This window comes from Guyanagaster necrorhizus (assembly GCF_019112545.1).
Source record: "Guyanagaster necrorhizus MCA 3950 unplaced genomic scaffold BT62scaffold_5, whole genome shotgun sequence".
Classification (NCBI taxonomy): Eukaryota; Fungi; Basidiomycota; class Agaricomycetes; order Agaricales; family Physalacriaceae; genus Guyanagaster; species Guyanagaster necrorhizus.
Window position 1 is genome coordinate 677,099 of NW_025064884.1, and position 21,307 is coordinate 698,405.

General features: G+C 46.1%; 7 protein-coding genes across 7 annotated transcripts; 5 read left to right on the forward strand and 2 right to left on the reverse strand.

The window, feature by feature from the left end:
- The first annotated feature begins 8,270 nt into the window (after nt 1-8,270).
- On the forward strand, nt 8,271-8,654 carry BT62DRAFT_928434 (uncharacterized protein). Its single transcript, XM_043185506.1, has 2 exons — nt 8,271-8,384; nt 8,449-8,654. Exons 1-2 carry the CDS (start codon nt 8,275-8,277, stop codon nt 8,612-8,614), a joined length of 276 nt encoding a protein of 91 aa, XP_043043201.1. The 5' UTR covers nt 8,271-8,274; the 3' UTR covers nt 8,615-8,654.
- Nucleotides 8,655-10,167: 1,513 nt separating this feature from the next.
- On the forward strand, nt 10,168-12,622 carry BT62DRAFT_885893 (P-loop containing nucleoside triphosphate hydrolase protein; the record flags this gene model as incomplete). The annotated part of the gene is made up of 15 exons (XM_043182855.1): nt 10,168-10,224; nt 10,274-10,382; nt 10,434-10,566; nt 10,612-10,667; nt 10,724-10,800; nt 10,854-11,115; nt 11,173-11,275; nt 11,323-11,332; nt 11,382-11,599; nt 11,653-11,744; nt 11,792-11,989; nt 12,045-12,172; nt 12,225-12,333; nt 12,394-12,431; nt 12,488-12,622. The coding sequence occupies 15 exons, from the start codon at nt 10,168-10,170 to the stop codon at nt 12,620-12,622; spliced, it is 1,725 nt and encodes a 574-aa protein (XP_043043202.1).
- A 212-nt stretch (nt 12,623-12,834) lies between these two features.
- On the forward strand, nt 12,835-14,109 carry BT62DRAFT_963124 (uncharacterized protein). The gene is made up of 7 exons (XM_043188671.1): nt 12,835-12,991; nt 13,050-13,132; nt 13,189-13,250; nt 13,305-13,358; nt 13,426-13,576; nt 13,634-13,770; nt 13,833-14,109. The coding sequence occupies exons 1-7, from the start codon at nt 12,869-12,871 to the stop codon at nt 13,949-13,951; spliced, it is 729 nt and encodes a 242-aa protein (XP_043043203.1). The 5' UTR covers nt 12,835-12,868; the 3' UTR covers nt 13,952-14,109.
- BT62DRAFT_1002022 (uncharacterized protein) lies at nt 14,085-14,772 on the reverse strand (the record flags this gene model as incomplete). Its single annotated transcript, XM_043176802.1, has 5 exons — nt 14,085-14,207; nt 14,256-14,365; nt 14,425-14,435; nt 14,493-14,656; nt 14,707-14,772. 5 exons carry the CDS (start codon nt 14,770-14,772, stop codon nt 14,085-14,087), a joined length of 474 nt encoding a protein of 157 aa, XP_043043204.1.
- Nucleotides 14,773-15,133: 361 nt separating this feature from the next.
- Nucleotides 15,134-15,756, reverse strand: BT62DRAFT_1002023 (uncharacterized protein; the record flags this gene model as incomplete). The annotated part of the gene is made up of 3 exons (XM_043176803.1): nt 15,134-15,461; nt 15,524-15,706; nt 15,740-15,756. The coding sequence occupies 3 exons, from the start codon at nt 15,754-15,756 to the stop codon at nt 15,134-15,136; spliced, it is 528 nt and encodes a 175-aa protein (XP_043043205.1).
- A 3-nt stretch (nt 15,757-15,759) lies between these two features.
- Nucleotides 15,760-17,529, forward strand: BT62DRAFT_928438 (uncharacterized protein). The gene is made up of 7 exons (XM_043185507.1): nt 15,760-15,851; nt 15,902-16,502; nt 16,560-16,672; nt 16,726-16,822; nt 16,874-17,017; nt 17,074-17,161; nt 17,208-17,529. Exons 1-7 carry the CDS (start codon nt 15,841-15,843, stop codon nt 17,447-17,449), a joined length of 1,296 nt encoding a protein of 431 aa, XP_043043206.1. The 5' UTR covers nt 15,760-15,840; the 3' UTR covers nt 17,450-17,529.
- Nucleotides 17,530-18,465: 936 nt separating this feature from the next.
- On the forward strand, nt 18,466-20,641 carry BT62DRAFT_944196 (cytochrome P450). Its single transcript, XM_043187906.1, has 4 exons — nt 18,466-19,110; nt 19,164-19,221; nt 19,275-19,912; nt 19,965-20,641. Exons 1-4 carry the CDS (start codon nt 18,923-18,925, stop codon nt 20,569-20,571), a joined length of 1,491 nt encoding a protein of 496 aa, XP_043043207.1. The 5' UTR covers nt 18,466-18,922; the 3' UTR covers nt 20,572-20,641.
- Nucleotides 20,642-21,307: the final 666 nt, after the last annotated feature.

Genomic DNA, 21,307 nt, shown 5'->3' on the forward strand with positions numbered 1-21,307 from the left:
GAACCAAAAGGGAGCCCAGTTGCCAATGACAACTCCTTACATTCCTTCCCCGGACCACCCACAGAATGGAAACAACCACCATTCGGCGACTGGCCCAACCCGATGGGCACCCTCCCACAAAATGCCAACGTCTTACAATGCCACCCTGACCTTCTTCGGAAGCCCCGCCCTTTTAAGGGAGCCTCCGACGATATTGATCAATTCCTTGTCGACTGCGAACAGTACTTCGAAGTCTATATCGGGTATATCAGTACCGATATGAACAAGGTCGCATTCGCCACCTCCTATCTGAAAGACAAGGCCAAAACGTGGTGGATCTTGATCTCCCCAAACTTTCGGTCCACCACTAGGGAGCACTACCGTTATCCCTCATGGCCGGTGTTCAAGCGTATGCTAAATGACAAGTTCATTGACCCCGCCGTTCAGGAGGTGCACAAACAGAAGATCAAGGAGTACAAGATGGGAGACAGGGCCGCAACCGACTACTTTGACGAGCTCGAGAGGCTTGCCAAACTCGCAGGGATCAGAGAAGATACTGCCAATGACGGAAGGATGGTAGAAGCGCTCAAACGAGGAGTCCCCTCTTCGTACCTCACAATGATATCGGCTATGGGCGTCAAGATGTTGATGCCTGTAGGATATGACGAGTGGAAGGAACGAATCATTGAGATGTACAAAGAGCGACAAAGGCAGAAAGCGGAGGCAACGATGCTGCAGGAGTATTCCAAGAAGCCGACCCCGCCAACCCCGAACAAGTCGGGGCAAACTGCCGGAAAACCTTCAGGCTCCTCGACGACTACCCCATCATACAGCACTCAGAAGACCGGAACCGGAACGACCTACACCAGGACCGGGAAACCTATGGACATCGATTGACTGAAGAAGGAGGGAAAGTGTTTTAATTGCGGGATAAAGGGCCATATGGCCAAGGACTGCCCCAAGAAGAAAAGAACCCGTGAAGACATCAGGGCACAGATTGCCGAACTGCAGAAAGAAGACCAAGAATTGAGAAAGGAGACCAAGGTTGAGGAGGTAAAAGGCGAGGCCAGCCAGTGAGCGATTCCACTGGACTGGCCAAAGAACTTAATGGTGTGTCAGTAACAGCCACTAGTCGGACTGATAGTACCCCTGTAGCTACAACTATGTCTACTACGCATTCGAATATACCCAAAACGTTTGGAAGGCACACCATTGAATCGCAAAAAAAAGCTCAAACGCCCATGGGCCGAACAGGGACAGAGGGTCCCACCACATGGCTCAAACCATTCGACACCGAATGGACATGGAGGGCCATCAAAGACACCAAGTACGAAGCCACGGCAATAGCCGTACTTCGAAATTGGATCCATCGGACCAGGGCCGAGGAAGTAGTAGACAATCTGATCAAAGGGATCAGAAAAGCCGAATGCTATCAAGCCCTCGAATGGCTGGACGAGCTCCGGGGGCCCAAGAAATACATCTTGTGAGCAAAAACCCCTGGGCGGGATCTGACCACGAAGGGACAGATCGAAGTGTTAACCTCCCAGGCCATACATCAAGTGACCGCTCTAATCGACAGTGGCTGTACGGGGAGCTCAATTAACCGAGCTTTCGTCGAAAAGCACCACCTGCCCACAAGGGCAACAGCTGCACCGATACCAGTCTACAATGCCGACGGAACAAAGAACCAGGCCGGTTCCATCATGGAGTTCGTCGAACTCAGGTTGACCATCGGAGATCACTCTGAACGGATCGACTTGGCAGTAACCGACCTTGGCACCAAAGAACTCTTTCTCGGTCACGACTGGCTGATTCGCCACAACCCGCTGATCAATTGGAAGACCGGCCGAATCACCTTCGCTAGATGCAGATGCAGGAAAATCCCGTTCGAGTTACCAGACGAGGATCCGGAGGATCGGTGGGATGAGGAAATGGAGGATGGGGAAACGATACTTGCAGTGGACCTCCAGAAAGAGATCCACGTACGAGCCATTCACCATGCAAACAACATGGCCGCCAAAGCGAATCAAGGAAAGGACGAGAAGACGTTTGAGGAGATGGTGCCCGAATGGGCACAAGACTACAGGGACCTCTTCGAGAAGGAGAGTTTCGACGAGTTACCCCCCCCAAAGCCCTGGGACCACGCTATCGAGCTAATCCCTAACACCAATGCCAACCTGGACTGTAAAACCTATCCACTTGGCCACCATGAGCAACAGGAACTTGACAAGTTCCTGGAAGAGAACCTGTCCACCGGCAGGATCCGCCCCTCGAAATCCCCTATGGCCTCCCCTTTCTTCTTCGTTAAGAAAAAGGATGGGAAGCTCCGACCCATCCAGGACTATCGAAAGCTCAACGAGATGACCATTAAAAATCGGTACCCGTTACCTCTAATCTCAGAACTAATGGACAAACTTCGGGGCGCCAAATACTATACCAAACTTGATGTGCGATGGGGATATAATAACGTCCGAATCAAAGAGGGGGACGAGTGGAAGGCCGCCTTCCGTACTAATCGGGGACTGTTCGAACCAACAGTAATGTTCTTCGGACTTACAAACTCCCCCACTACCTTTCAATGGATGATGAACGACATCTTTAAAGACCTCATCTCCACCGGGAAGGTAACAATTTATCTCGACGACATTCTAATCATGTCAAAAACGAAGGCAGAACACTGGGAATTAGTACGAAAGGTACTAGCCCTGATGAGGAAGCACAAATTATTCCTCAAGGCGGAGAAGTGTGAGTTCGAGGTATTAGAGACGGAGTACCTTGGCATGATCATCAGCGAAGGGAGCATACGAATGGACCCGGTAAAAGTGGCGGGGGTCGCCGAGTGGCCGGAGCCCGCCAAGAAAAAGGAATTACAATCATTCCTTGGCTTCACAAACTTTTATCGACGATTCATCCGCGACTACAGCAAAATTGTCTGTCCAATGACACAGCTAACAGGCAACGCTCCCTGGCAATGGGGACTCTCTCAACAAACCGCCTTCCTTGATCTTAAACGACGACTAGCGGAAGACGTGGTACTAGCCGTTCCCACTCAAGAAGGGAAGTTCCGAGTGGAAGCCGACTCCAGTGAGGGAGCAATAGGAGCCGTCCTCTCCCAAGAACAGGACAGGAGGTGGAGACCCGTCGCGTTCCTCTCCAAAGCCCTAACCGCAACAGAACGGAACTACGAGATCTACGACAAGGAGTTGCTCGCTATCATGCTCGCCCTCGAAGAGTGGTGACATTACCTCATCGGCGCCAAGGAAATATTCGAAGTCTGGACAGATCACCAGAACCTACGATATTTCCGACAGCTGCAAAAACTCAACCGGCGACAAGCACGTTGGGTGACAGAGCTCACCCAATATCAGTACACCCTGCATCATAAGGCAGGAACAGCCAACAAGAAAGCTGACTTGTTGAGCCGACGAGCAGATCATGATCAAGGAGGAACGGATAACGAGGGAGTAACGCTGCTAAAGCCAGAGCATTTCCGAGCCATGATAATGCCGACGGAGGAGGAAATCCACGAACGGATCAAAAGTGCGACACGAGATAGTCACAAATGGGACCAAAGAGTGGCTCCTTCGCTGAACCATGAACGAGGGATGACAAAGGAGGACGGACTAATCCACTATGACAGACGCATCTATGTTCCCCGGGATCACCAACTACGCAGCGAAATTATCGCCACCTGTCATGACCACATAACGGCAGAGCACCCGGGCATCGCCAAAACCAAGGAGCTCGTCCTCCGAGAGTACTGGTGGCCGAAACTAGGGAACGACGTAGCGGCATACGTAAAAGCCTGCGAAGCCTGTCAACGGGGGAAATCCTCCACACAGGCTCGAGCAGTGCCGCTACATCCTAACGAAGTGCCGTCGACCCCTTGGACACATATTTCGGTCAATATGATCACTGGCCTACCCGAGTGTAATGGATACGATGCAATCCTCGTAATAGTGGACCGATTCTCCAAGGCAATCATCCCAATCCCGTGTTCCACGGAATTAAACTCTGAGGGATGGGCCAAGATCCTCCGAGACGAAGTATACGCCAAGCACGGAATGCCCCAAATTATCATCTCAGATAGAGGTCCTCAATTCGTCTCAAAATTCATAACCGACCTATACCGCATTCTAAACATTAAACAGAACGCGTCGACCGCCTATCACCCGCAAACAGACGGGCAAACAGAACAGGTAAATCAAGAAATTGAAAAATATTTACGACTCTTCATCAATTATCGACAAGATGATTGGACTGAATGGCTTGCTCTTGCAGCCTTTCAACATAACAACCGAATACATTCCGCGACGGGGAAAACACCATTCTTCGTGAACCACGGATATCATCCACACATCACCCAAACAAATCGTCTCCGAACCACAACACCCGCTTCATCAAACTTTGCAGCCGACATGGAAAAAGTTCACAACGAGACGAAGGTTGCGCTGGAAAAGGCTGCAGCGACAATGAAAAGAAACTACGACAAACACCGACAGCCCAGTCATGTATACCAACCAAACGACAAAGTATGGTTGGATACAACGAACCTCCACCTACCACGTCCCAAAAAGAAACTTGACGACAAACGCACAGGACTATTCACGGTCATCCAAGCCGTCGGCCCAGGCGCATATAAGCTACGCCTACCTGCCACCTGGAAAATTCACGACGTCTTCAACAAAACCCTATTGAACCCGTACATAACACCAGCATTTCCTAACCAGGAACGACCACCCCCTCCACCGCCAGACTTAATTGACGACGAAGAACACTTCGAAATCAACGAAGTCCTAAATCACAAACTCCGATGCGTCAAAGCGAAGGGGGGCGGGATGACGACAACGGTCGACTACCTGGTCAGTTGGAAGGGTTACGGCCCAGAATCTAACCAGTGGGTTAACGAAAAATACATGAACGCGGACACAGCCATACATGATTATGAACTTTCCCGTAATTAAACCATCGGGACGATGGTCTTAAACGAGGGGGTAATGTTACGATTTTTCCCCTTTTTCTTTCCTTTTACTCCTATTTACGCTCAGCACAAGACCGCAGGAAGGGCTTAGTAAGCACAACTGAGCTGCCTAGATACAATGATGCTTGCCAACGCACAATGGTCCTTTTATGTACGACAACGATACCCAAGGACAATGGGCACCATGGACACAGACCGACACAATAAGTAGTCGTATTATTAGCACCACCTGTACAGTATTTAAGACCGGTAGCTCTCACTGGTATACCCCAGCTTCGAGCTAAAGTTTATACATACCATTCTACCTCGAGTCTACATCTGACCTTGGGTCACACCATCCAGATATACATATAGTGAACTCAGGTGATTCCTCGAAGTGCGAAGGAACACCTGTTTATCACGTGTATCAGTTCATGTGACGCTTGGGCTTAACAGTTTCTGGTTATCTTATTGTGTATTGATAAATAAGATATAGCTATAGTGTCATCATGTTAAGCATTGGCTGATTATGATTTAGAGGTAAAAATCATGACAACACTTGCATCTTCCAACTTCACTGATCTTATGACTTCTATTCATGCTGAAATACACACTGCCCTTGAAAAAGCTGCTGCTGCAATGAAGACACAATATAATAAACATTGTCACCTAGCATACAAATACTCTGTCAATGACAAAGTTTGATTAGACATTACCAACCTTTACCTTCCTCACCCAAAATGCAAACTAGCAGATAAATACACCAACCTCTTTCTAATCCAACCAACAACTGCCACCATCACCTGAATCTGACCTGATCAAGAAGGAGGAACACTATGAAGTGGAACAAATTCTCAACTATAAATTATGAAAAGTCCATGTATGAAGAGAAAGCACCTGAATGGTTGTCTACTATTTAGTGAAATGAAAGAGTTATGAATCCAAATTGAACCAGTGGATCCACAAGTGGGATATGCATATAGATGATGTCATCTGAGACTATGAAATTACTCTTAATTGATCTATTGGAACAATGGTCTTAAAAAGGAGGTGATATTATGATTTTTTCTTATTTTATCATCTTTTTCTTATCTTATCAGAGCATCTATCTTATTATGAGCATCTACCTATAAGTGTGAAAAAGATTAAATAATCACAATAATGTGCATGTCATTATACTTGATCATCTTATTCTTAAACAATTTCTCATTGTCTATCTTCTGATAATCAGACAAAACAAGCAGTATAGTATAGAATAGTATAGTAGGAAAACAGTTATATTTATCATAGCTAAATAGTATATAAATAGAATAGCTCTCACTGTGGTAGTTTAGCTTCAAGCTATAAGTTTATCTCACACTATCTTTCTTTAAACCCAACTTGTTTTTGGCTTGGAGTATTTGCCTGGTATAACACATTAAATGAACTCTAGTGTGACTGTACAAACACAATACAGTGCTAGTTTATCACATGTTCAGATCATATGCAAGCTAGGTCTAACATATAGAGTGAGTTGTAGCTAAAGCCTATAGCTATCCTAGTGGCATCAAGAGAGTCTCTAGCATAATTGCCAACTCTGTATTCAAGAAGGACAGTGGAAAAGTTGGAAGACAGTTCTGTATCAAAAGAGTCATTGGAGAGATCTTCATCCTTATAGTCTGAGATTGGAGAGAGATTCAATGAGTCACAAGAAAGGTTGTTTTAGATAAGGTGTTGAGAGGATCCTGAGGAGTATCAGTGCTCTTTTTATTTCAGTGAAAAAACTCCTGCAGTCATACTGTCAGATTAAGCTTTCAGTACAGTTTCTTGCACAGGCTGGTAGGAGTTTTGAGTGGTTTCTGGAATATTATAAAAGAAGAGGATTGGTAAGACATTTTGAATGATTTGCTGTGCTATTCTAAATATGTGATAATGCCAGACTACTCATGCAGTTACAGACTGTCTTTCTTGACAAAGATAGACAATAGTGAGCAGCCTGAGGAGTGTTCCTATGATTATGGCTAGAAGTTTAAAGAAGTCATTAGTAAAGTCAGAGATTGCAGTTGGTGGCATTCAGTTTCCTTCACTGCTAGTGTGCATAAGGAAAGAGAAGCAGAAAGCTTTAAGCTAACCATTAGATCTGCTCAGCATATGATCCTATACACATGATAAACTGACACTGTATCATATTCATACAGTCACATCAGAGTCCACTCTTTTGTGTATTCAGCATGCATCAAGGCTTTAGAGTAGTTAAGCTTGAGATAAGAGAAATATAGGATAAACTTATAGCTCAAAGCTGGACTACTACAGTGAGAGCTATCCTACTTATATACTGTCTGAGTCATGATAAATATAACTTCTGCCTATTGCACTGTCTTGTGCTATACTGCTTGTTCTGCCTGATTATCAGAGAGTAGACAATAGAGTGTTGTCTGTGGGTAAGACAACCAAGTACAATAGTGCTGTCTGTCTGTTATATCATCTTCCTCATGCCCACAGATAGATGCTCAAGATAAGATAGGTGCCCTGATAAGATAAGGGAAAAATCATAACATATAGGATCACATACCAAGCAGATCTAATAATAATGATCTATTTAAATTATCTATCATATTATTTATGTATCTATAGCTATTGGTTGCTCACTTTATCTGTTGATTGACACAGTCAGGGTGAGCATTACAATAATTTCCACTGTACTTATAACTTACTATTGTATTATTAGCTTTCATCTTCCTTCTATTGGAATTTTTACAGATTATAGGCTCTGCTCTTACTTGAACTTAAAGTGATCAATTATATCTCATATCTTGATACTCTCAAACAATGTCTACTATTATGAACATATCAGCTGAGTCTACAAACCTTTCTGCCTCTGTGCTATAGCTTGAGACAAATAAAGTAAATCAGTCTATCTTTGCTATATGCTTTGGAATAGCTGTGGCAGTAAAAGACAAGTGGAATTACTTTACTGATACTTCTATTCATCCAAGCTATGACACATCTATTACTGAGGACCAAGCTACTGAGATTCATCAATAGGACAAGAATAAAGCTGTTTCCTGATTCCTGTTGTCTCAGCATGATAGCACTCTATATATGATTCACCATGCAGTTACTGTCACTGAACAGTGGACAGAAGTTGTGAAGTACTATATAGCAAAAGGAGTATATGCACAAACCAGCCTTCAAACCAGCCTCCAACAATCTTTTCTTGCCTCAAAATGCTCTGATGGAGCTAATGTATAACAGTTTTTTGAAAAGCTACAAGCATAGAGAGATAAAATTGCTTTATAGTGTTGAGATCAATGATAATGATTATCACAACTATACTCTCATCTTTCCCATTCTCAATGGCTGAGTTTGCAGCAAATATAGTAGGATCAGCTAAGACTAGCAAGAGAGTCATAGCATCCATAGTCACTTCAATGATAACAACAACATTACTATTCACTCCTATTTCCTGCAAATAAGACATTGATTCAGATCTTCTAATAAATATGATTTCAGAAGAGTATGATCATCACCAATGTTGTATCTGACAAGGCTAAAAGCAAGTTCAAGAGGCATTATACCAATTGTGGTTGCTTCAATTGTGAAAGTCTTGATTATTGGAAGAAGGACTGCCTCAAGCCTGAAAAACAAGGCTTGACAGATGGCAAGAGGGCAAAAAAAGCAGTGGCAAAGCATTGAGCACCACCAATGCTGCTATAGGCATTGAAAGTGATTTGAATGTAGAGTGTGCTTTTGTCACTTGAAGTGATGAGGAATCTATTTGGAATTCAGATGTCAATCCTGACCTTTTGTCAGATAATGATATTTTGAATCTATCATTCTACACTGACAGATCTGTCAATCACTAGTGATGATGAAACTCATCCCTTCATACCTGCATTGGAGATGGTGACTTCCTCTGTGGATATGGATGAAGGTAAGACTGATTTGTGAAGATGATGAGAATTGGTTTTCTGAATTAACAACCCGGTCAAGAGTAGTAACACATCTTACATTGCCGTGAGCATTGCACGCAAGTGTATCAGTTTGACAGATCTAATCGCCTGAACATTGGGGACTCAGAGAGACGACGGCAAAGAAGCTTTTGAGCCCAGCGAAGGATAACGTGGCTCACTCATGGACTTACGCAGGTAATATTTGGGGAATACGGCGCCACTGTTGAAACTAAGAACTTGGCTAATTGCGCCATAGTCGACAGCGGGTGAGGGAAGTTATCCGACTTAATGATATTGCTAACCGTGCTATTCTTTGTCGCAATGTGGGGGCAGATCAAGAAAAAGACGATTATCACATCCTAAGTTCTCACCGATAATGTGAACCTGGATACCTAGCAACACTATTGATCAATGTGCACACGGTTAGCATGATCCCATTGAAGGATGGGACAAGAGACTCGGCGACCGCCCATGTGAACTTTTAGCAGCATTGGTTCGACCCAAAACTACAAGCTTGAGAGTAGGCAATCGTCTGCTCTAGCAATTTTTTTCTCCCGGCTACTCGGAAAGTGAATCGGTCCGAAGTCAGGCTACGCTCCCCGAGAGCATCGTGTAGATTGGTTAGTTCGCCGTATGCTAACCGTTAGATTTGGTTACAAAAGAATGGAATAGAGTACTTTGACTCTTCAGACCAGATGTCTGTCGGAGCAATGCTAGAGAATAAGCTAGAAAGACCCGGGCCGCTGCTAACTCGTGATTGTCGGGGATGACGTGGGACAATTCCCGTCAGTCCTGACCGGCCGAAAAGCTTCTACCTTGCTCCTGCCAACGCCCACCACGACTCGAACACGACGTGTAGCGACACCCAGCGACCTGGCTTCCACATCGTATCATTCTCTATCTTAGCAAGGAAAGCGGACCGAACGACCGGCCGGGCCAGCACGCGGTTACGGGTTGGACTGGGAAATGATTCTCAGTGGACCATGGCGTTTCCTATCGTCGACAAAATCATTTGGACGACCTTTATTGGTGCAGCAATTGCCGACCCTTCGAAGTAACGCCAGCTTTCTCTCCTCACAGCAGAGGATATTACGATGTCGCACCTTTTCGACCCGACAGACATCGGGGTCTCCCCAGCCAAAACCACAGTCGCCCATAATATCACGCGTGCTACCCTCATCGTTTGCAAGCTCCCAGTCATCGTCCTCTTTTCGCAAAATTGTGGCGTTAGCGAAGCCTGAACGTAGGCCACTTACACTCGCCGTAGGCCTATTGTTGGTGTCATCATCTGTGTCTATGTCAATCCCGTTCACGGTTGGAAAGCTAATTGATTTCTTCTCGTCAATAAATCCGGTATGTTACCATACAATTCAGAGTGTAACGCCTCGCTGACACTTACCAGCAAATTCCGATGGGATTGTCTATTTGGCAAGCTTCTGGGCTGCTCGTATTGTTATTCACAGCAGGGGCCGCTGCCAATGCATCAAGGACAATGCTTATGAGGATTTCTGGTACGTCAAACCTACCATGTCTCGTACGCGTTTCTAATCCTGCTCGTGCAGGTCAGCGCATCGTTGCAAGACTTCGAACACAGATGTATGCGGCCTCTGTCCGCCAGGAAGTCGAATTCATCGAGAAGAGCGAAGGTGATGTCATCAGCCGACTCAGTGTTGACACAAGTATTGTTGGAGAAAGGTGAGTCTGCATCTTTTGGGGCTGATGTCTTTAATTCTCGTGAAGCGTGACGCAGAACCTTTCTGATGGACTTCGAGCCGTAATCATGTCATCGGTTGGATGTAAGTCTCTTTGCTGTAGGTATCTGACGTCTTAAAGACTCATGCATGAAGAACAGTGGCCGCCATGTTCTACATCTCTCCGACTCTCACCATGCTGATGTTGGTCCTTGTTCCCCCCGTATCTTTGGGTGTAGTACGCTTCTACCTTACAAGCTTTCGTCAAAATTTTGTTTAAGGGTTGAACAGGTGTTCTATGGCCGATACTTGAAGAAGCTGTCATTAAGGACGCAGGAGGCGATGGGTGAAATGACCAAGGTTGCTTCGGAGTCATTACCTGCTCTTCGTACGGTTCAGGCTTTCAATGCACAACGTCAAGAACAAGAGAAGTTCAATGAAAAAGTGATGAAGGTGCTTGATCTAGCTAGGAAAGAAGCTATTGCCAGCGGTATCTTCTTTGGCAGTACCGGCTGGAGTGGTAATATTACACTTCTTGGACTGCTTGGTTATGGTACGCTGGTTCAATTATTTATGTGCTTGATTGAGAGTGGATGACCTTGTTCTCAAGGTGGGACTTTAGTATCACGCGGTGAAATTTCCGTAGGGGATTTGACGAGTTTGCTTCTCTATACGGTTTACGTTGGGAATGGATTACAGATGATAACGTATATGTGGTTTCCCCTCTGCTCTTCATCACATCACTAAAATTCATCTATAGGACATTCTTCGTATGTGCAATTTCATATATCCAAAATACCTATCTGGATCTATTTTCAGTCATCTATCATGCGTGGCGTTGGGGCAGGGACTCGTATCTTCGATTTACTTGACAGAAAGCCCGCGATTCCTCCAGGCACTGGTATCACGTTGGATCACAGCCGGCGTGGGATAGTGAAGTTTGAAAACATTCGTTTCGAATATCCAAGCCGCCCAGGTGTTGAGATCCTAAAAGACCTTAATTTCGAAATCGGAATTGGTGAAAGTGTCGCGGTCGTGTATGCTTTCCTTTGGTCTATCCTAGCATGTCGCACTAATCATTTCATTCCAGAGGAAAGAGTGGAAGTGGAAAGACGTCCATTCATTCCTTGCTTCTGCGATATTACGATCCGGTGAGTGGTAAGGTCACTTTTGACGGACAAGGTATGGAACAATGGTTTTTTTCTGAACGAATTCTCATGAGCCTATAGACATACGCGAGTTCTCCGTCAAATCTTGGCGCGATATTATCGGGGTTGTGCCACAAGATCCCATTCTATTCACGGGAACGATCGCTTCAAATATAGCTTATGGGAATCCCGCGGCTACTCGGGAACAAATCGAGCATGCAGCAAGAGAGGCCAATTGTGAGTTCGTATGGGGTATGCCAAAAGGATTTGACACGGAGAGTGAGTACATATTTGCGTGCCTGGCCATGAAGATCTTTACCATATATCCATGCAGTTGGTCGAACGAGTTTGAGTGGTGGTCAGAGGCAACGTCTTGCGATTGCAAGAGCTTTACTTAAGAAGCCGGCTATTCTTGCGCTGGATGAAGCGACGAGTTCTTTGGATGCCACTTCAGAACATAGGGTAATTGTGCGGTACGGTGTGTGAAGTTGGCTCTAATAACATCGATATCTAGGTAAATGATGCGGTTGACAAAATATTACGCTCTCGACAGACTACATGTCTATTTGTAGCACATAGACTGTCGACGATCGCTAGAGCCGAGCGAATAGTGGTTCTTGAAGGTGTGTGGTACTACCAAAGATGGCGGTTATACTCACAGCTAATACAAACCTGTGTTCTAGATGGCCGCATAGTGGAATCTGGATCATATCGCGAACTTGTACGTTTTATTTCTACAAGCCAATGCATGCATTCAGTTATTTACACGCACCTCAGGTCAATCGCGAACATTCCAAATTCCGGGATTTAATGGCGGCTCAACTAGATGCGTCTAAACAAGCTCCATCTCGGAGTCAGTCCCCGTTGTACAAAGCAGAGGCGCTTCAGATCGAAGCACAACCCGCGCCCTGAGCGCTTATTCTGACATACGTACATAATAGATTATTATCTTTATCCACTTGTATCAACAAAAGCACGCGACTAATTGTCAATATATCAATAGTAGAGCCATATAAAGATATTTCTCGTCCCCTTAAAGCTAGAAGGAATGTAAAAAGCGACCCGAATACATCAGGGTTCTTTCAACACGTTGCTTACGCATGTTGCCTTTACAGACCTTCAAACCTTGATCTCGTTGCAATAAGAAGCACCATCGCAATGGAACAATTGAACACTCCCGTCTCGTCGACCACTTCGTACCAGACACTTCTACCACCTCCTGAAATTATGACTGCGAAGGATGCTTTTACGGCAATTAAGAATGCTACGACAACTCTGGATGTATTAACAGCGATTTACTTCTTCACCCGGTACGAGTACACTCACTTTCATCTCGCAGGATGTGTTGGACAAGATGATTGACTACAATTACCATGTCGGTATACTAGGAAGCAAGACTGAGCTTTCCAAAGACATTGAAGCGTGCGATCCTCAGTTTGCTACCACTTTCGGTTTTGATGCTCACGGATCCGAGGCAGGATCACCAATGACATCTCTGATCAGGACAAAAAGCGCCAACAAGACTTGCTGGAAATCAAATGTGAGCATTGCCCACTTCGCTAGCCCGGATCTGTTTTCAATGCCGGATATTCAGTGATCCTCGACGACTTTCTTGATAACCAAATAATCAATACTTTGAAGGCCCAGGGTAAGGCATCTGTACCTTGCCCCTTGCGACGTTTACTCGACTTTCTGACATGTGATTGTCCCTGCAGTGGAGGAAGATGTCAATAAAGAGATCGATCGTCTCGTCGAAATCCATGTGAAGGAACACTTGGAACAATATCATACTCCCGAGGCTGTCAAAGCCAAGGTACAGGAGAGCAAGTGTGACTTGGAGCGGGAGCGTCGACGTCTGCACAATTCGTACGTTTTACTTAATTCATTCGCACCAACTTTTGACCTCGGAACCGGAAATGGCAGAGAGAGCAAACGCGCAAACTCATTGCTGCGCCAGAGAGACGGAAACTTATTGCTGAATACTATCTATGCAGATGATGGGGAAGGTGAAGTAAGTAAGGACTATCCTCGCACGCTGAAAGATCTTTTCGACCTGGATGGTGCGTCCTATCAACGCCACTAGCTTCAGACAAGGTACTAACGGAATACGTCCGAATGGTAGCCACGATGTGTAAGAGCTTGGCAACCGAGTACAAGCTGCCTGGCGTCTCCGACTCGCGGGAAAAGAACCTCAATTTACTGCTGCGTTTCTTCGGCATCGCGTACCAAATGGTGCGATAGACGGACAGTATTTTTCTTGTCTCATTGACATGTAGTATTTAGGTTAGGACTGGTGATGAGAAATACAGACGAGTGGGTGTAGTATGTTAGTGATGTACATTCCTCGTTCCTCCGATACAACAAATAAAATTATCTATGCTTCCACTGGCACTTCACTTTCCTGGGCCTCCGAGTCGGCGGCCGCCTTCAGGTTTCCGAGTACTTGGAAACAGGGAGTAAAGTCTCCGTAGATATAGTATTGACTGGCTTGCTCCTCCTGCTTGCAATGAGAGTCTGTCATCGCGAAAGGCAGAAGACACCTCACCTCGGGCGTTTTATGAAGTATGGCAAAAGCATTCATGCTGCACTTTTCACCGTTAATGAAAACATAATCAACGGTACTAGCAGCCATAATGCGATCAGAAAGAACTTTTACTGCGTATCGTTCATAAGTCCAGGCTATACATCGACTTATAAACATGAGAATAGCGCACAGTCGGTCACACTGAAGGACAGATGTTAGGTGTGTAGTCCAGACTAGATTGTGGAGTCGAGAACGTACTTGTGGGTTATACTTGTGCAGACGCCGCCTAATAATCCAAATACAGAGGAGACAGATTCTCGACCCTTCATTGGTGGGAGGTTGGTGAAGTGGAAGGCAACGTCTTCCTTCAGATATGTTGACGTGAACTTGGAAAGGTCAAGTTTACCCATCAAGTGGTAGAACTACGATAGCACGTTAGCATCAAAGGTAAACGAAGAATTTGCCTGCTCACATCCTCAATCCATTTCTCGGCGTCCTCGTACTGGGATTCAGATACTGTTGGGTTGGGGGCAGACATGATGATGGCGACGTAGGAAGTAATAGGTGACCCGTACAGGAATACTTAAATATTCCCAAGACCGGGGATAGATACAAAAACGGACAAATGTCCGCATCAGATGTTCTTTGAAACCTTCGTGAGGATCCATCATCATGGGACTCTAGCTGAAAAAATGGCACCGATAACGGGCTGTCGGCGAGACTGCTGATGATCGCGCCACAAGCGTGTTTTCAATAACCCTGCAGTGTTTCAGTTGTAGGCAGATGAGGTTTCCAGGGTAAAGCTTAAACTCAGAGTGTCGCTGTCTAGATGTCAGTCAAGTTTCAATGGAGCAGCCAGCTTACGAACGATGATCAAGTACAGATCTTTCAAGGTAAATTTATCCGGCAGCAGCCACAGTAAACGCATAATCTCCGAGCAGTTCAGACAAACAAGTCGATCGTAGATCAACGGATGGTTTCCATAAGGTTTTTTGAGGGCCGTGGATAAAGTTACTGAAGAGCGCGCCAAAATTGTACTCCTTGTACCTGACACCCTTTCCAGAATTGAGCTCGTGTTTACCGCTGTTCGCGCGAATTATCCGCGGACAATGTAGGACAACGCATATGACGGTTCCGCCGATACTGCGCTCCCGAGGCGTTGCTATGTACTCATATATGCCGCCAAGAGTGGATCCATAACGATGGGATAGGGATGTCTTGATGCGTCTGTCAGAGCTTGTAGAGCTCTAAAATAGCCAGTATGTAAAATCTCGGTTTTTTGAATGGACCTGAAGGCAGACAGGTACAAGCTCGAACACAAAGTCCAGATGTTGACGAGATAATAATCGCGATGCTGATTCTCCTTGATTGATACCAAGAGACGATTTCGACCTTCGTTAGACGATGACCGTTTAGAGCGCAGAAACTTGTCACTGCCAGTTCGTTGAGCAAGTGGAAATTGAACCGTGATGCTAGCACGTGGTCAGTGTAGTCCGCTGTCGGACCGGACCGCGGTGCTCATCCTTACCAATCCTCCTAATCACAATGAACTGCTGGTTTATCACCACCATCTTTTATCATACCTCGTCTCCATCATTTGAGCAGAATGGCCCATGCGTCTGTATTTCATCTATTTAGAGTGGCCCCTCCTGACGTTTTCGCTACAGACACGTCAATTTTCTCGGAGGATCTCCGTTGAATCGACTCTCTTGGTTGCGTTCTTCTCAAGATTTCTTGAATGCGATAGCAGCATTACCCCAGACTCGCTGGATTCTCTTTAACGCAGGATTTCCTCTTGTAGGGCAGCGCGAAGCCGGTCCATACCTAGCCTACTTGAGCACGAAGGAGGTAAAGCCGATCCTGGGATCGGAGCCTTTTTTTGGTCAAGGAAAGGAGATCGGGGCATATCTAAAAGCTGATGAAGTCACACCCCATACCGAGGCAGTCCGTCATTTAAACAGCCCCGTCGTTTTTCTCGGTCTGCACGAAGACCATAACAAGACCGGCGCGCTGCCTTCGTCCGATTTTGCCGATGCCAAAGCCGCCGTTCAGAACATTGAAGGAACCGCATACTTCTCTTTGGACGTCGCGAGTCTGGACAGGTCCTCTGAAGAACTGGAGGCGTTCTTGACTAACACAGAGACTGCGAGCAATGGCGTGAAGTTGTCGTTTTCTGAACCGCGTTCTGTCATGAATAAGCTGGACACTTTCACGTCTGGGATATTTGCAGAAGCGAGATCCATGGTCGACTGGAACGAGAGAAACAAGGTCAGTATGTTTGATTGCGGTAATCAGTTGATTCTCATTGACCTTTTCTGATGATAGTTCTGCCCTGGATGTGGTTCTCCATTATATTCGATGTGGGGAGGATGGAAACTATCTTGTTCGACTTTGCTTCCTTGGGCACCTAAGACAGATAGAAAGCCTTGTCTTACAGCGTACGTGGGCACCTATGTATGAAGCCGAACGTATTGTTCAGTCATTGCTATAGCAAGGGCCTCCACAACTTTACGCATCCACGCAGTGACCCTGTGGTTATTATGATTGCCGTCGATGAAACTGGAGATAGGATCCTGCTGGGCAGAAATGTGGGTGTTATATTCCTCCTTTATCAGGGCTCATCTCATACCTTTTATAAGAAAAAATTCCCCGGGAAGTTTTACTCTGCTTTGGCTGGTTTCGTTGAACCAGGAGAGTCTTTCGAAGATGCCGTTTTAAGAGAAATGTGGGAGGAGGCCGGCGTCAAAGTTTGGGACATCCGATATCACTCTGGCCAGCCATGGGTGAACCTGTTTAGCTGCTTATATGCGGTATCATATTAACATTATTAATCCTCTAGCCATATCCTGCCAGTCTGATGGTTGGATTCTATGCCAGAGCAGACGCCTCAGAGCCCATCAGAGTAGATCTTGATAACGAGCTAGAAGGTATGATTCAGACCCAGTTTTGTGAGCTCTTGTTGTTATTTTCTAGATGCGCAATGGTATACTCGTTCGGAAATACTATCTATCATTAACCATCCCGAGGGAACAAATCTTTCGCCTAAGACTTTCAACGATGAATATGATGGAAAGAGTGCTGGCGATCTGGGCTCCAAGCCAATAGATACACCTCCATTCAGGGTGCCTCCAACGACTGCCATTGCCGGTGTGTTGATACGTGACTGGGCTGAAGGAAAGATTGGGTTTGATGTTGATAAGAAAGGCAAGTTGTAACCTCTCATCTTAGTATTCTACTTTTCTGTTTGAAATATACGCTTTCAGTAATAGCAATTTGGTGTGAGATTTCGTTTCCGTTAATCCTGATCAATGTCTGAGTTCGCCGAGTCTTGTTTTTGATAACGGAATACTCACATCGTAATGGAATCGCATCATTCAAACTGCTTCCTTTCTAGGGTGAATGCAGATGAGGTATACAGCTGCGCTTGGTATAAAAAACTTCTCATTCACCCAATAGCACGCTGATTTCTTCTACAGCTCATTCTGCCTTGATAACAAGCCAACAAGTGTACGTATGTAATAATCATTGATTAACTTGCTCCGTCGAGCCTGGCAATATACCATGCTAAATCCCCTCGTGCAGCAGTTTCATCCTTTGGCTTCTTGGCGCTACGCAACATATCCCCGGGGGGGAGGGGGGGTGGTGGGTCAGATACCATCGCCCGACAGCCCGATGGGCCCAGCTCTTCGCATCCATTCCTTCGCGATTCTCAAGGAAGGAAAGCAATTGACCAAAATGGGCTCGTGTCTCTGGAACAGGAAGACTCTCCAATAGCGTAGTTGGTCAAAGTCTCACTTCGCTACTGGGTGAGGACCATTTTGGGGACTGCGATGATATACCCGAGTCGGAGCTGGATCCGACAATTTGATACCGTCAATTCTTGGGTCGGGGGAGAACGGAAAGCTTGGGCCTTCACGGATGTATACAACAACACGCAAATGAAGGAGAAGTTATTAGATCGAAAAGCATCCAGGAACACCATCGAAGCCGGTACGTGGGTAGAGATAGTGCTGTAACCACATGGATGGGTGATTCCCTGCTCGGTGATTAGGCTATTCGCAAAGGACAAGCTTCAAGCCAACGCGATTCCCGCTCCTTCTCATCCGCACCGTTACTCGCCTTAAGAGCGGATCGCATTGGTAAGGCCACAGCAGCAGCGTTCGACGATAACGGCCAACTTCAACGAACCCTTTCTCCGTTCCCCGAGGTCACCTTCGCTTATATTCGGCAACGGTTTCTATCCGACAGGATGCTTACCAGCACGTCGGGGTATCTGTTTCGTAAGGCTTATGTTGCTGCTACCTATCCGCCGCTACAAGTCTACAGCACAGAACTTTGGGACGAGCCGCGGTTCATTCTAAAAAGGTGTCCTCAGGGGAGACGCTAAGCTGATTCAGGGGGATCAACGATATACTCTACCCTACACCTTCCTACTCCTCTGCGCGGCCTATTTAAGACCCCGTTAGTAACGGAGGATTAAGTTTTTTTACAACTCAATTCAAGGAACCTGATTTGACCATTAATAATATTTATTTTAAATAGTACGACATCAGCATACGGACCGAACTCACTCTGGGTCGAGTGAACGGGAGCTGATCGACTTGTCTCAGACTATCCTCTCAGTCAAATATTTCCGAAGGAATCGATTGCCGAGGTGTCTTTCGCATAGATTTGGATCACGACCGCCCATGACTATTCTCGGTTTTTGTGTCGCCTTTATCGCTACAGGCATAGCTATCCTTTTCTCCTTGTATCAACGACGCAACACACAGGCAAGGGCTCTCAATGAGCCCCCTCTTCTTCCTTATTCAATTCCTTTTGTGGGGCACGCGTTGTGGTACGGCCGGAGAAGTAGCGAGGTGTACGCGGCTGCGAGGTCTGTCTGTCTTGGATTCCCTCATAGGAACGGTGGTACTTAATGCACCGTAGAACTTTTTCTCCAGATTCACGCCCTGTATCAATAACGCTAATGGGACAGCGTGTATACGTCCGTTTAATTCCGCTTGAGCAGTCGATCTACTGATCAATTGGCTTTTCTAGATCGTCACGGCGAACAAAGACGTTTCCGCAGTTTACCGGGCGAAAAGCCTCTCGTTCAATAACCTTGTTCTTTGGGGTCTGGGAGCCGTCTTCAACATCTCACGGGAAGGTCGGGACGTGATCGCATATGAGCCCGGTCATCACAGTTCTTTGCTGGAGAATAGCCATGTGTTCTATCGTGATGCACTGAGGGAGGGTTCCGCTCTCAATGAATTTACCGCCTCCTTCCTCGATTGTCTGCGCAAGGAGCTTGACAAAGAAGACGCCAAGATCGACGTGTCCCCCAAAGGGATGAAAGTCCAGCTGCGCGACTGGGCTAGGACTATTCTAGGCACCGCGTCCACAATCGCAACGATGGGTCCACAAATACTGGAGGAAGAGCCTAATCTTCTCAAATATAATTGGCAGTTCGATTTGGACATCGTTTCGTTTACCATTGGTCTCCCACGATTTCTGATTAAAAGGCAATATGCAAATAGAGAAAAGCTTATCCGGGCATTTGAAAAGGTGTATAGGGATAGAGAGACGAAGCAGCAAGATGCTATTTGGTGGATACCTGAGCGTCAAAGGATGTTGGCTGAAGCAGGGATGACATCCGATTATGATATTGGTGCTTCAACGCTTCCTGTATGGAATGGGTATGTGTTGGTGATTGTCAGTCGCTGGCAATCTATACTGATTGGACCATAGGCTTCAAACCAATTCCAACCCTACCGCCTTTTGGCTTCTTCTGCATATTGTAGCGATCCCTGGGCTTGCAGATCGCATTCGCAAGTCAATCGCTCCAGCATTCGACAGCGAAGGGAAGGTCACCAATGTTGATCTCATGGTGAACGACCCGCTCTTACGCTCAGCGTATAACGAGATCCTCCGCCTGTACTCGGGCTCAGTCTCTACTCGAGTTGTGACCGAAGACACCATCATTTCTGGTTACAATTTCCGTAAAGGAGGCGTCGTCATGTGTCCAGCTCGTCCACACCATTGGGATGTAGACGTTTGGGGCCCGGACGTCGAAGAGTTCGTCCCAGACAGGTTCATTCGAGAATCTACAAATAGCCTAATCAAGGGGGATGCAAAGCTGACTCGGCCATTCGGAGGAGGGACGTCCCTCTGTCCTGGTCGGTTCTTTGCCTCGAACGAGATCATTTCGTTCGTCGGAGCTATTTTATTAAAATACGATATTCGCCTGGCGGCTGGTGAAACTGTTCCTCGACCCAATGTAAATACTCCGTCTCTCGGTTTCTCTGCTCCCTTGAATGATGTGGAGGTTATTATAACGAAGAGAAGCAAATACTAAGGCATCTTACTACGTATGTACTTGAAATACATGATTCGAATGTATGTTTAACTCGTCTCGATGAACTGGCTGTGGAATGTTCTCCAAAAGAATGACAAGTTGGTTCCGGCAAATACCGAAGACCTTTCCACTTGTCCGCCACCGGTCTCTTCTTAGTGCGTTGTGTGGCTCCTGTGAGATTCTCAAGAAATCCGGCATTATCAGATACCAGATACTTGGTGCTGTTAAGAAGACTTGTGAAGACAGCGACGATGTAGGACCGCAGTGTGATACATTCTCACCGTATCTGTCTCTCAAAAATGCCAACAAGAATTTCTGTCGCGACATCTAGGTCTTTCGTCGTGGCCAAGTCCAAGAAGAGAACGAATAGCATTTGACAGATTCATTTTACTGTCACCTCGCGTCATCTGGAAACGCCTCAGTCCATGCCAATAGCCAAGTCAAATCTTCCTCTTCTCTTCCTAATTCATGTACACTCTATCTTTACGAACACCTCTCACATCTGAGGCTACGCTCGCTGCACCAGCTTCCCTTTCGTCGTTCAATGCTAAAGTGGCGGCTACCGCCGCTGAAGGCAGACACATAGACGCGTCATTCGAACGCCGAACGATGTACGTCGCATTCAGCATCTTTCCAGCCCACCATGTCCAATAAAACTTCACAGGTGACATGTCGACTGGCGATACTACCTTTGCTTGGAATTTTTTACGCGTTATCTCTCGTTGATAAAGTCAGC